Raw genomic sequence first — 15,620 nt, forward strand, 5'->3', positions numbered from 1 at the left:
AGAACAGAGGGTGACATACCTAGGAAGTAGAAAGTACATCTAAACCTGAGTGTTTGTGCAAGTGTCAACAAACATTGTTCTTAAATTAGCATTTTTTCAGATAGAGAATATATACCCCTCCAGCTCCAAGCAGTGATTTCCAATGAGAAGTAAATAAAAATTTTCGAAAAAGTTCATGAATGGATCAATTCAAATAATACTAAAGATGAAAAAAATAAATTCCAAATTTTAAAATAACTTTGCAATTTTTTCACCTAAACTCATTTAAAAGTTTAAGGACTTAAGGACACCATCCTAAGACTAAGATTGCCATGATTTAGGCTAACCTATCTTACTATTACACAATAAATTATTTAAAAAAAATTATTCATTCTGTCATATGGCGTTGTTGAAATAAATCAAATTGTCAATATCACTAATCACTTCACTTTTTTGTTTCTTTTCCAAATTATTTACAACAGTGCTAAACTTTCAAAAAAAAAAAAAAAATTTAGGCTTGGTAACTGAGTGTTCTCAAAAATATCATTTTAATGAATCTGCTCATTAACTTATTTCAGTCACAAATACGTTTAAACTTTCATGTTTATTCGTTTCAACTCTTTTCTGGACGTCTGCCATGTAATATCTATTGCTTTTGCTGCAAAAGGCAGAATCAGAACAGAAATCAAAACAAACTACAGTGAATTAGCGTACGATGTTGTCAAGCTTGTATAGGGGTTGCCATTTCCATTCCAAATTTCCGCTAAAAATCATTTAAATTTTTAACATCATGTTATCCAAGCTGCAACCGTGTTCATTCAAAATATGGGCTAAAATGTAAGAACGATATCAGTGTAAGGACCCTTAACTATTTAATTGGAGCGAATTTTCTAATAGCAAGTTTGTGATGAGCAAATATATTTTAAAGAAATACAACGCAAATTTAACTGCAACTTTTTAAGTCGATGTTTATCTTTAAAATGTTGCTTCACCAATGTACTTTTCAATTCACATTCTTGGTAAAATCCTAGAAGTTTCTGTACAGATTATAGAGCTACACTTGCTTTCAAGTTCATTTGCCACATGAAGTAGAAGTATAAATACAAATCTCCTGAAGGACAGATCACTCCCTATTGCCACAAAAAACTACGAAATATCTATCGAGACTTGGAATACCGGATCAACTCACTTTACTGACTTTTCTTGCGAAACCGCCAGCTGAAGGGTCACTGCGAAATTCAAAAATTAGCAAAACTGCAAGATGTTTTCTTTGCTTTTACGTAAATTCATTCTCATCAAATAAATTGCTATATTTTGCTTGATATTTTGAGTGCTAGAACATCTTTAGAAGCTCAGAATCCTACTGCAGCAGTGTGAGGCTACCTGCCGTCACCGCTGTTGAGTGAAATCTAATGCATTATCATGAATCTTGGGATCAATGATCTAATAGTGTTAAATAAACATGATATCACATACTTCCTACATTTATTTTGTCGATGCACTTTTTGTATACACGTGAACAGGTCGCATGCATTGCACTTGGGTATGTGACATAAGGCAGCAGACCTCAGTCCTCAAGCCGCAGTTGCACCAAATTTTGTCATAACACCATCAGAGCCACTATGACCCACCATCTTTTTTAGTGAGCAATCCTCTACTTTTATCCTCCATGTAAGAAACTAGGGACCGTGGAATACCGGGACGACTCGCTTTATTGATTTTTCGTGCGATATGGACAGCTGGAGGCAGTGGCGTAGCCAAGGGGGGGGGTTTGGGGGTTACAACCCCCCCCCCCTTTGGCACGCGTATGACGTCACGATATTGAGAATAATGCTTTCAGTCTAAAAAAAAATTGCCTAATTTTAAACAAAATTGCATTAAAAGAGCGAGTTTTGCCAATACCAAACATCTCAGCCAGGAATTAGCAACATTTCCGAAAAATGCCGAAGAAAACTTCATCTTATCCTTTTGCTATGCTACCGGACAGCACCATTTTACAGAAATATTCGTACCCACATTTTTGTTGAAAATGCTCTCAGAATGCACCAAATTCAAAGTAATTTTTCAAAAGTTTCTGGGGGAGGCCCCCCAGACCCCCCGCCGCTGGGTGGTCAAAACCCCCCACTTTCAAAATTCCTGGCTACGCTACTGGCTGGAGGGTCACTGCAAAATTTAAAAATTAGCAAAACTGCAAAAAGTTTTGTTTGCTTTTACGTAAATACATTTTTAACAAATGAAATGCTAAATTTTGCGCAAGGTTTAGGATGCTAGGATATCGACAGAACCTTGCTACAGCAGTGTGAGGTTAACTACTGTTACCACTGTAGCGTGAAATCTATTGCTGCATTATTATGACTAGTATAGCATTACATAAGCATGATATCACATATTTTCATACATTTATTTTGGCAACACACACTTTGTGCACACGCAGCCAGGTCACATACGCTGCACCTGGGTATGCGACATATCGCGGTAGACCTCAAGCTGTAGTTGCGCCAAATTTTGTCATAACATTATGACAATCCAGTTGTCCACTTTCTTTTTGAGTGAGCAATTCCCTACTTCTACCATCCCTATAAGAAACCAGGGATATCTATAACTACGGGATTGGAAACTCTATCCAGTGCTATACATCAGTAGGGTCATCACATTAGGCCTACTACGATTACAGAGAGATTAACAAAACAAAAAAAACGACTAAAAGATACACAAAATTCGATTTTACAATAATAATACAAAATGAAGAAAGGCGTTCTTCCCGGCTATCAGCACAAGGCTGATTACTCACTAGCACAGCGAGCAGCAGTAACGCTTCGCTAACCAGATATAACTTAAATAATACAAAATGTACACTCACATTAAAACTTAATTGATTATAAAAGTACATTTACGCTGCTAGAAAAAAAAAACGATGAATCCAAAAAATGAATGAATGCAACGAGTACAAAAACCGCCTACTGTTGTTCTTTAGCATTTTGCGTGCTGCAAATCGGATCAGAAGTAAACGAGGAGTGTTCAGCAATCAGTGAAATATGCTGTTGTATCATCAACTTGTTCACAGACCAATCTAGTACGAAACTAATCCGTTTACGATGTCATCAGAACTAAAACCAATAGTCATTCTGGAAATTTTTTAAGCAGCAAACAAAATACAACATGACTGCACTAATGGAATACAAACAAATAAACAAACCAGGCAAGCGTAGACCTTGCAATTTACAGCAGGTGAATTGATTGTTACACTTTTGGTTGTTCGTTTAGCCTAATACTTGCTGCCCTTTGAGGTCAATTTATGTGATTACTTATCACAGCAGTACACAAAGAAAAGTGACCCTACTCGTGTATAAAATGGTTTTCAGTTCCACAGAGTTTCCAATCCCGTAGTTATAGATATCCCTGTAAGAAACTAATAAAACAAATTTTAGCAGTGTATTAAGTCAGTGAAGGATTATAAAATGTCTAACATTAAATCTCGGCTATTGTGAAAAAGTTTGAATTTTTCAAACAAAAAATCGAAATGTGCAACATTATTGCAGAAGACAACTAAATGAATTTATTCAAGAATCATTGGAAACACTATTTACATTGAAGATTTGCTCCGAATTAGGGTTGCCACTTCAATTCCGTTTGTTTTTATGTGTGTCTATCACAACGAAAAACAATATATGCCAAACATTGCAGAAGTCTAGAAAAAGGTTGAACCGTCATAGCTTAGCTTCACGCTCAAAAATAAATGCTAGTTTTCATTTATTTAAAATAGTTACCGTATATTGCTTGGTTGTAGTGTGTTATTAGGAGTGATGAGCAAAACACAAAAATGGTGAGCAGGACATAATTTATGCTGTTCTGGTGTACAAGTCTTATAATATTTCGGTTGCAGTTAGTGGCAAGTAGTAGAGGTACAGCAAACTTTCTACAATGCAAACACTTAGGTTCAAAGAGACAAAGATGCTGTATTATTGGTAGTTGAAAGTGGGTCTGTGTACCTTTCCTAGATATTTTGTCTTTAAAATCTTTCATCTCGACCCTTTTGTCCCTGCATGACATCAGCTATATACTCTTATGGAAAGTAAAGGGTTAGCCAGTGGCAAAGTAATGCAACTTAAAAGATGTTTTGTTCAAAGTCAACAAGGGTTCAAACTTTTCAGACAGTTGTTGTCAATAATTTTATTTCTGCAAACTCCTTTTTCTAGTAAAAGCTGTTGCACAGCTTTAAATGTATATAATCTACATTGGGAACAAACAATAAAAGCTTTGATGCTACAAATAACTTGCAGTTTTGCTTTTGTTATTATTAGTAGCCTAGTATTACTAGCCTAGTAAAAATTGCCTGATCAATTGTGGTGAAATAAATACGCTTATTGAAGTTTTGCCTATTTATTTCTTTAACAAAGTACCGTACCTCCAAAGTCATCAAACTTTCAATCGAGTTTCAGAGCAAAAGCTTAGTGTCTTTTCATCTTAATCGACTTCAGCTAAATAACACTCGACCATGATAACATATGCAGCAATAATTTCCAAAGTATTGTACAGTCTAAAGATTTCAAGGATGAAACATCTTGCACAGTCTTTGAATACTTGCAGTCTTGCACCCACAAAATTGTGACAAATATTGTACATAATTTTAGTCCTATTTTGTATAGCCTAGGCTATTCTGTGGTGGAGATACTAAGTTTTTGTTTATGATGCACAGCTTGAATTTGACAATAATCATCAAAGCTAAATTTTCATGCTATTTTTTATGTTAATGTTTTGTGTCAAGAGTTTGGGCTTATTAATAAAGTTGAACCATTAATGTTTGAACTAACCACTCTGTTGTTGGTGCTGAATACTTACATGATGAGAACTTTATCTTTTCGTCCTCAACCACTTCATATCTAGAATGGGACTATCTTTGCAAAGTGTTATAAAACAATTGACTTTTTGAGTATAGTTTTTGTTTTCTAAAGTATATTATATGTTTTCTAAAGATGAGTGTATTTTTTGAAGTGTGGGCTTTGTTTGCAACCAAACTATGAAATATAACAAGTAAATGAAACCAGACAGGTTCAGAAACTTGTTTAAGTTTTAAACAAGGCATTTGCCACTGAGGCATTCCATTATAATTCAACAAATCCAAATAACCACTAAGTCTTCAATTTTGATGACTGAAGCATATGTCATAGTATGCGAAAAATGCATCTCGGCAAAAAAAAAATTTTGAAAATCAGACAAGCGGTTTTCGAGATATCGCGTTCTGAAGTTTTGTGTCTGTCACTAGGTGGCGCTGTTGATGTTCCCAATGTTTTTTGATTTTAAGGTTATATTTGAGGTAGAAAGTCGGTTGAAGTGTCTATTCCACCATTTATCATGAGGCAGAATTCAAAAATGATGTCAATTTTAGTCTACAAGAATTAGCTAAGGAGTTGTGTGGCATTTAAAAAAAATTGGGAGACCAAATGCCAACCCCGAAATTGTCATGTGGGTAACAAGATATCCCAAAATTTTTTTTTGTTCTTTAAAGTTTCTTGCGTAAACTTCATGATAATATATACATACTGTTTATTTATGAGACTTTTGTCCTTTTTGCACAATGCAACCTTTTATCAAAGACTTGCATGAGAAGTTATAATGATCTATTAATGCAATATTTGAATGATGCGTGCTTATGATGTCACAATCACAAATTACAGATTTTCCCAAAAAACTTTTTTCATAGTGAAAATTGCTCGGGAAAACCAGCCCTTGTTTCAAAATTGCAGTCAAATTTTGTTTTCTCGGGCAATTTTCACAATGAAAAAAAGTTTTTGGGGAAATCTGTAATTTGTTATTGTGACGTCATAAGCAAGCATCATTCAAATATTGCATTAATAGATCATTGATATAAGGTTGCATTGTGCAAAAAGGACAAAAGTCTCATAAAAAAATGTTATACTATCATGAAGTATATGCAAGAAACTTTCAAGAACAGAATTTTTTTTCGGGATATCTCGTTACCCACATGACAATTTGAGGGTTGGCATTTGGTCCCCCAAATTTTTTTAAATGCCCCATAACTCCTTAGCTAATGCTTTTAGACTAAAATTGAGACCATTTTTGAATTCTGCATTTTGAAAAATGATGGAATAGACACTTCAACCAACTTTCTACCCCAAATATAACCCTAAAATCAAAAAACATTGGGAACATCAACAGCGCCACCTAGTGACAGCAACAAAATTTCAAAACGCGATATCTCAAAAACCACTTGTCCGATTTTCAAAATTTTTTTTTTGCCCAAGTTCAAATTTTGAACACAACAAAATATATCAAAACCAACACCTTTTGAAACTTAGTGGTTACATTTCTTTTTAAAATTTGTTGAATTATAATGGAATGCCTCCACTGTGAAGGCCGGTTAGGTAAAAATCTTGCAGAATTTGCAATAAATTTTAGAAAAGTTATCATCCTTATTTCATGGTTTTGTGACTGAATAGCAAATACGGTAATCTTTAATTGTATAGCCGGCTCGGTGGCTTAGTGGTTAGTGCGCCCGCCTCTGAATCGGTAGGCATGGGTTCGATACCTTGTCGGGTCATACCAAAGACTTTTTAAAAATGGTACTGAATCTAATTTCTGCTTGGCACTGAGTAATGGAGTGGATTTGGGTAATAATGTACTCAGTTGCGCCTCTATACGGCTGCATTGACACTGTCTGCTTCGTAAAGCGCTGAGGAGCAACGCATTCTGCGATGGATACAGCGCTATATAAAAACTAACATTATTATTAGTATTATTCATTCATTTATCAACCATAAAGATATTTAAAGCTTCTTTTGTAACAAACACAGTGCTGTATGCTTAAAGTAACATATTTTCAGTCCACTTACGCATTTTCATTTAGATGATAGTCTATTGCAAGAATTACTATCTATAATTTTAGATTTGAAGACTTGTGGAAATAATGACCATTGAATGAAACATTTTAACTACAAATTTATCAATCAAACTTTTATAACGCTTCAGCTAAAAAAACATTGTCCATATCGGTACTAATGTCTACCAAAAGATCCTTCACATCAGATGATGTCATCACTAGTTTTCTGAGTTAAAAGCATTTAAGGATATGTCAATACTGTTTTATCAAAGAAACATATTTTTACTGTTTTTCGATTAAGTGGTTCTTAAAGGGTTAAGTTAAACAAATTGTTTTTTTTTTGGAATTTTACTTGTTAATGACCTGTCCTATATCGAACAAATTCAGTACTTCTGCCTAATTAATTTATGATATGAATCTCTGAAAGCTCGTATTTTCCAGGTATGATGGTTAACGATTTTTTACAGAAGTAATATTTTATTCATAACAATATTTAAGGAAATGGAAGAAAACTTAGAAAGCGATCGATATCATCGTGCTTTTGACCTTGTACTTCGCCTTCCTGGACTTATCATGTTGGAATTGTTGTACTTGGAAGCAATTACGTTAAATAACTGGATTTTGCTGATAAACGTTATTCCCCAATGGAACATTGATATTCTATTATACATTTTAGCATGGCTGCTGCTTCTTCTCCCAAGAAAAACACTGTCCAATCTATATGCTTCTGTTCTTTCTTTATCTTCCATTACTTTGAGTCACTATATTCTTCGTCAGTTGTTGCTCTCAGCTGGTGTTATTGAAAGTGATGATGTAAATCTAAGTGTGTCAACAAATGCCACTTCAAACAACACATCTTGGTTGGACAAACTTTCGTCTGACAAGAAAACTTTAAACAATTCTGTCACTGTAATTTTAAGTCAATTGACTTTGGTACTTTTTTCATGCAAAATCATTAACGCAAAGCCAGTGACATTGGCCTTCTTTTTACTGCCACTTTATCCTTGGTTAACGTGTCTGTTCACTTCGAACACGTTAGTTGATTCGATTGCAATGTCATATTCACTGACATGTATTGCAATGTTCTTATATTATTTTAAATATTTCAATTTTGTTGCTTTCCAAACTCAAATGAAGATATTTTGGATAAAGATACAGTTAATTGTTCGCGTCTTTGGATGGCAAGGTGTCATTACATGGGCCCAAGATGAGTTCCAAGTTCAACGTTTGCTCATCACTTGTTGGTTCCTGCGCTACTTTGTTCAGCTGACTGCAAATATTTACCATAACTTTGACTTCAGCAAGCTTGATCAGACCGTATTCGAAGATTTAGACATTGCTCCTTTTGATTATAGCTCTCAACTATACATTGCCATTGTACTGTTTTTTACTGTCGTCCAATGCCTAACTACAACCATTAATCTGTTTGGACTTGCTTGCATCATAAAGAATGTTGTTAAGCTGCAGTTCTTTTTAACAAGGTAAGTGAACATTAACTCAGTTACTTAAATGCATGTGTGATAAGCTTGATATAATTTGAAAAAAACTGTCTCTTAACAGGAAAATTAGTCTACAGAGTTTGTAAAATTGATCGTAACTCTACCAAATTCTGAAGGTAAAACTTATTACATAACTATTAGTAGAAGATTTTTTGTTGTATAGGTCATGGCTGCATTGGTCTTTTCGAGATCATCCTCCTGATTCTGTCAGCGGTCCTTTGACAGGTTTGATAGTTCCATACAGTTACAGTAAAATTTGTTGACACCGCTCTGTGTAAATCCTTTTAAGTTTTCCACAATGAAACAACATACCGGTATATATTAGGCATGTTGCGCCAAGTAGCACTTAAAAACAAGGTGATATGAATAACTTAGAAAAAGATACCCGGTAGTATTGGAAAAAAACATTTGTTTTTGTTTGCTTGTATAATTAAAATTCATTTAATTTAGCAAACCTGAAATTTATAGATGCATTGATTTTTTTATAGTTGTGTCAAAGTTTATGGAAGACAATAACATCAAACATAGTTGTTACCTTCTAAAACTTCTACAGCTTACTTCACTCTAAAAAGAGTAATCTCCCTTTTAGGGTGAAACAGGCTGGTGAGGTTTTAGAAAGTAAAACTATATTTGATGTAATTTGTTCTGCTTGGCATTACCAACTTTTTGTAGTATTAATAGTATTATATTTATTGTTTAAGTCTTGTTCAATGCATACACTTTGTTCCAGGTGTAATCGATGGCATCACACTGTTAATAATGACCCTTTACACCGATGTTCTCAATACTGAAGTTGAGGGGAGATTCATTTTGATGACCTATATATTATTCACAATAGCTTCGTCACAAGTATGTATTTGTAAACAAATTTATTTGCATTTTTGATTATGGTTTTGTGAGAGCACCATTGCAAGGAGCTTGAACAGATAGTTGATTTTGCTTCCATTTTTAATCATGATTTGATACCATGGCTATGAAGTCGAGGGGATTTTGGCATGTCCAAAGTTGGAGTCATTGAAAAAAGGGCCACTACTCCAGCTTTATACAAAACAGCGAACAATATAATTTCTCGATTGAGCCAAAAAAAATTTGTTTGCAATGTTTTTTCATAATATTGTTTCTTGTTCTTCATATTGTGCTCTAAAACTTCACCAGAAAATAGAAATGTTTGTTCTTTTTTGATTTTGTGCAAGTCGCCATTTAAACTTCAATCATAACTTAAAGTAAAATTATATAATAAAAAAACAAGAATTTGAAAAAAATCTAGCAACACTAAAGTCGGAGTCGTACATTTTTTGTCCGACTTTACATCGCTGTTTGATACCACTACTAGCAAAGTGGCAGGTCAAAATAGTTGTGGATGAAAATACAGTTAGTGCGTTACCTGATTCAATTATTATTTTTGCTCTTTTAGTTCCAAAGTATATTCAATATAATTGATCCTATTCTGATGACGCTTGCCACTGCTCACAACGGCTCCATACTGAAACACATCAGAACTGTGGTGTTTGCGCTTTTGTTGCTTCTTACCTCCGGATTTCTCTCATATATTTCCTTCTTTGTCATGAGGTATGTTCAGGGTTGCCATCGATATGGACCCAAAAATAAGGACAACCGAAAAATTAGATTAGCAATTAAAAAACGTTTTTGGACATACTTTGTATTTATACGAGCTGTGTCATATCACATTCGATACTATTTGCCAGAAAAAATCTGCTCCAGCAACTCCTTGTTATCAGAAATCACTTCATGGATCTCACGGCAGCTCAGGTATAGGTTTATCTTTACTTGTAGCTGGGATTTGACTGTCATTTCACTAAGTCTGTTCCTTCCCTTGGTCCACTGCGCCGAAACAAGAAAGAACACTCTTTCCACAAATGCATTGCTGACCGGAAGGGAGAAAATGATGCTAACCAGTTTGTAGAGCAGCGGAAAAGAGTTATTTCCGGTAAAGATCTTCATCCACTTGGCCTCAGGTTCATCTTTCATGAACACATCATCTGGAATCTTCTTGAGCAGAGCGTTAACAGCCGAGATCTCATCGAACAGCTCATCTTTCATTGCCAATAGTGGATCAACTTGCTTTGCCAACCCCTTGACTTCCCCGTACTCGATTGCTTGATCTTTCAGCAGGTTCCAGTTGATGTGCGTTGGATGCTTCTCAAATCGATACCACTTATTGGTATATTCCAAAGTAATGGTGTAGAACTCCTGGAAGCTCGCTTTGAGAACCTTAAGTAAAACATAATCTTCATCGACTGCTCTTTAGTAGTTTGTCTGTTGTTGCTCCGAAAAACCCTGAACACTGGCGTTGCAATATTTTGATCTTGAAGATTCAATTATCTCTGCCAGTTCTGGAAACAATGTAGTTGACTTTTGCAAGACTAACAGTGGTTTATTGAAGAGCAAGAGAGCGCTGTGGAGGAATGATACGATGATCAGTGACTCTTCTGATTTAAAGAAATCCTCCAATATTCTTGGTGGATGTTTCAGTAAAAGAAAATGCGCTTTGAGTGGTTCCCAGTGATCGATCATTCGCTCGAGTACAGCATCAAGTGTGGTCTATCGAGTCGGCGTGTGTGTTGGTAGAGTCGAGTAGTTGCTATCAAGCTCCTCACAGAAATGCTTGAGCCTCATCGTTCTACCAGTTTGGCTTTTGAAATGGCTACCAACCTTCAGTGCGATTGTTTCTAGTTCAAGTGTGAGGCGCTCTGATCCCTTTTCTGCTGCATTATGCAAAATATGAGCAGGGCCGTCGACTGGGATCAGATGCAATGTTTGCTCTTTGAGACGAGAAAAGACGTTGTTTTTTTTCACTATGCTGTGATCCTCCAAAATTTACTGGTGCATTATCGGCACAAAAGGACGACAGCTGTTTCATGTCTAGACTATAGGCCATTCTCTTGAATAGAGGAGAGAATAAAGTCCGTGATCTGTGCCGAGGTCTTGCCTGGCATCAATCGCAGGTCAAGAAGACGCAGTCGCACTCCATTTTTGGCGTTCAGAATCTGATGACTAGAGGTAACTAATTAGACTAATTTTAGAATATTATGCAACACCGGATACCAGAGGAAAACGATCGAAGTTCTGTAATTGTTGAAAATAAGACAAATTAAGGACGCAAGTCGAAAATAAGGACATTTCTTAGAAATAAGGACGTTTAAGTTTTCTAAGACCTTGCCCTTCAAAATAAGGACAAATCTTAGAAATAAGGACGGTATGGCAACCCTGGGTATGTTAATCATTTGACGCAGCGATTGTCACTCATATGTGTGTAATGTGTATTGATAAGAACAATCCATTGCATAAACATTACAAACGTCACAGCTAGTGCATCTCCCTTGCTTGAAAAAATGATTTCCGTTGTTTAGTATCCCCTCAAGTGAAGGTCTTGTAGACACGAAGATTGGCCTCCTTGTCTTCGTGTGCACTTTATGTAAATCTCTAACTACCGGGCGTTAGCCTGGATACGACAAAAAGGGGATATAACTTTATAGGTACCAAAATTGGATCTTACAGGCATCACGTGAATCATTGTTGAAACTTGAAAATAGTTACGTGTAGCAGTGTACGACACGTGCTGTCTTAAAAACTTATTCAATCGTGGTATACCCTCCCTGAAAATTGTTCTCTTCATCTTGTAGCTGTTGACACTCTAAGCAGGCTCGTATGCCCAGATATTATACCAAATGTGACAGCGCCCAGAGAATTTAATTAAAATGTATTTATAAAAGCCACAACGTTTTCAACGCATATTTATTCTTGTAGGTCCACCTTTTGGGTCTTCATCGTCGCATACAACTACGTTAATACTTTCTCTTTAATGCTGGGATCCCTTTCAATATACTGCATCCTCATGATTGACTACCTGACGCTACGAGGCTGGACGAGCCTAGATGACGTCATGTTTTACATCCGGGGCGCTTGCAGGGCTGTGGAGTTTTGTGTCACTCTATGCATGTGCGGATATATTATGATGACCTTCTACTCAGAGATGACCAGCTTTGCAGGTGACTGCTATTTGTGGCTTTTTAAAGGTCGGAGTGCAATAAATACCACGTGGCCGAATATGTACAACGAATATTTGCTTTTGGTTTGCAAATTTTTTCGGTTTGTGTAAGGTTCAAATGTTTTGTGGGTTGTGTGGACGTCTTTGCCGCTACTGGCATTCATCCACACGGCGAATGGATTCTACACTATTGTGCATCACTCTAAACTCTCCGGATGCTGACTGGAATCTGTTTGTGCAAGTTATCTTCTTCTGAGTAGCAAAACTTGCCTTTTTACATCTTTTGTTCACTCGGTGTATTGCATGATTACCATACGTATGTGGACTGTGGAGGGCAATGATTCTAACCTTTAATCTCAATATATTGTTCAAACTTTCCTTTCGATTACAAACTAGTCGACTAGTCGTGTTTATTGCTCAGGTATCGTCATGCTGGCAGTGTACACCTACTACTGCATCGTACAGCGCGGCGGAAAGGGATGGAGAATATGGCAGATGAGAAGACAAGCTGCGAGTAAAGTTCGTTCCCTTGTCCCGGCGTCGCCGGAGATGCTGAAGAGCAATACAGATAATCTTTGTCCAATTTGCTATCAAACAATGGATGCCAACGTTAGAATTATGCACTGTAATCATCTCTTTCACGAAAACTGCCTGAAAAAGTGGTTTTACATTCAGGATAAATGTCCAATGTGTAACGCGGAATTTAAACCACATGCAAATGACCAAACGTAACATCACGTCAGATAAACTTTGTTAATAAAATCTTCTATCATTCCCTGATGTGATGATATATTGGGCCTCACAAGATATACAAAACGTGACTATATATCATTGTGAAAGAAACTTATGCTAAGTTGTAGATTATATAAGCATGCCTTGTTAAAACATTTCAAACGAGAGGATGTTATTTCGACATCAGGACAGATACATAGCTAAAGTTGAGACAAAACAAAAAGGGAAAGGTTGTTGTTATTCTTTGAAGTATCAGCAGTGCAGTAAATCAGGTAGCCTAGGCTAATTGAAATAACTGGGGATGTAATGGTTGCTCCAAATCAGTAATGTAACCTGAAAACGTTTCTCAGCAGAAAAATATAAACTTGCAACGATATTGCAAAAGAAACCAAGGGACACCCTTACAAGCATTTGTCTCGCATTTCAAAATAAAACGCAGTACGCTATCTCCAGTCTCACCAATCCAAAGCGTAAAATACAGTTATGTGGTGTGCAAAACAAGTTTCACATAAAGTTCTGTTGTTTTTGTTTGTGACCATCACAACGAAAACAATAACTTACATGCCAACATAGCAAAGGTGGGTAGAACCGACAAAACGCGAACGTTAAAACTTGCTTGAAGCGCAACAGGTTACTAATTCTCACACGCCGACCAGAAACATTGCTGATAAAAGTTTCGCAATAGGTGTGAACGTAAACTTATAAAAACTCGAGAACTGACTACTTGGGAAGCAATGCATTTTATAACTGCAACAATGTTTCAGGGCCTTGTTTTTACCTGAGTGAACGCAAAAATACGATATTAATCAACGAATTTTTAAAAACACGTTTTTTTTAAAGGGATATTAAAGGAAAAACCTGACTTGGCAATTTGCCACGTTCTTTCTGTTTAACATGCTACCATAAAACGATTATCAATAAAATTTTGCCCCATTGCGGTCTGACCACCATTGCGCGCGTGCTTTTGTCAGAGCTTTTAAAACGAGATTGGGCTTGAGCAGCGAAGCGTGCGACTGTATAGTCTGCGTCACTAGAGACTAACAATCAGCTGATCTCGCAATAATTGTTACTGCAGGCGATTTAACTGTAGGCTATGTATTAGGGTGGGTCGAAATTTGGACTTTTTCTCCGATTTCATTGCTACAAACTTTTTTTCTTGCGAATAGTCATAAAACGACATTCCTGAAAATTTGAGCTTGATCGGACATCGTCTTCATTTCTAAAAATCGCGATTTATAAAGGTACCTGAAGCGATTTTTTCGAGGCTTGAAAATGCATTGTTTTTAATAGAAAGTTGTTTTCACGAGATTTGAAAACGTCATAACTTACTTAATTCTTATTGTAAAAAGATGATTTATGCGTCCACAGATTCAATATAATTAGGAGAATCCAATTCATTGTGTCCTGACTCCGAAAAATGATGACGTCATCAATGACGTCATTAAACAGTAATTTGGAAATAGCGATAAAACTGATAATCCTACATGCTTCATCTCTAAGTTATTTGATAATGAATTGATGTACTTTCCAAACATAAACATAATGCTGGTCCTTGATGACGTCACCCACTTTATTAAAATGAAACTGTTAAGATAGCATCAAGAACAGGTGGAAAGATTTTTGTTCGCGAAAAACACTACAGTGTTGTTCAGAAACCTGGAAATCAGTATTTAACTGTTGTCAGTCCAATATCAGGAACAGCTGAAGATATTACAAATGCTCTCATGGACTGTATCAAAAAATATAATATGGTGCATTGTGTCAAAGTAGTTGGGTGTGATTCCGTGAATGTAAACACTGGATTTAAATCAAGTGTGATAACTGGACTGGAACAACGCCTTGGTCATCGTACGTGTGAGTTAGTTTATATGCATGTTGCACAGTTGCATCCAATAAGTTACCCCTTCGACACGTCTTCGCTACATTAGATGGATCTACCAGTGGTGACACACCATTTAAAGGGCCAATAGGGAAGCTTCTAATTAGAGTTGAATTTGAAGAAGTCAACCCTTTATTTGTGCCTGTGAATATGGGGCCAGGAAATCGTTTGCTACCGGAGCACATAGTAAAAGATCTATCGACTGATCAAAGGTATCTGTACGAGATTACCAATGCCATTAGGAATGGCTATGTTTCATCTAAACTGATGTACGCAAAGATTGGTCCGTTAAATCATTCGTGGTGGCTAACTTTCGGTTCACTTTGCTACAAACTATACATCAGTGATCACAAATTGCCAAGTGACATTGCAGAAAACTTGAAAATAATTGTTGCGCATATAGTCATTCAATATGCCTCATGTTGGTTCAATATAAAATGTGAACCATTGTACAAAGACGGACCAAAGCATATCCTTAAATCATTGCAGTGCTGTTCACTTTTGCCTGATAAAATTCGAGACATTGCGTTGAAATATGTTAAAAAGAATGCCTATTTTGCACACCCGGAAAGGCAGTGTGGAACAAATCTTTAAAGAGCAATATTGTTATTTAAAATCAAGCGAATCATAACTAATTGATAACGATCCATTATCTATCAGAAACACGCAGTATTTTCCAAAAGC

General features: G+C 36.1%; 1 protein-coding gene across 1 annotated transcript; it reads left to right on the forward strand.

Moving 5' to 3' along the window:
* Nucleotides 1-7,270: 7,270 nt before the first annotated feature.
* On the forward strand, nt 7,271-13,094 carry LOC145782210 (RING finger protein 145-like). The gene is made up of 6 exons (XM_082593981.1): nt 7,271-8,298; nt 8,480-8,541; nt 9,047-9,165; nt 9,731-9,885; nt 12,085-12,326; nt 12,747-13,094. The coding sequence occupies exons 1-6, from the start codon at nt 7,319-7,321 to the stop codon at nt 13,055-13,057; spliced, it is 1,869 nt and encodes a 622-aa protein (XP_082450107.1). The 5' UTR covers nt 7,271-7,318; the 3' UTR covers nt 13,058-13,094.
* The last annotated feature ends 2,526 nt before the right edge of the window (nt 13,095-15,620 follow it).

This window comes from Aplidium turbinatum, chromosome 13 (assembly GCF_918807975.1).
Source record: "Aplidium turbinatum chromosome 13, kaAplTurb1.1, whole genome shotgun sequence".
Lineage (NCBI taxonomy): Eukaryota > Metazoa > Chordata > Ascidiacea > Aplousobranchia > Polyclinidae > Aplidium > Aplidium turbinatum.

Coding starts and splice junctions, on each gene's coding strand:
- LOC145782210 (XM_082593981.1), top strand. CDS start 7,319: ATGGAAGAAAACTTAGAAAGCGATCGATATCATCGTGCTTTTGACCTT. Junction 8,299..8,479: donor CTGCAGTTCTTTTTAACAAG/GTAAGTGAACAT, acceptor TTTGTTGTATAG/GTCATGGCTGCATTGGTCTT. Junction 9,166..9,730: donor TCACAATAGCTTCGTCACAA/GTATGTATTTGT, acceptor TTGCTCTTTTAG/TTCCAAAGTATATTCAATAT.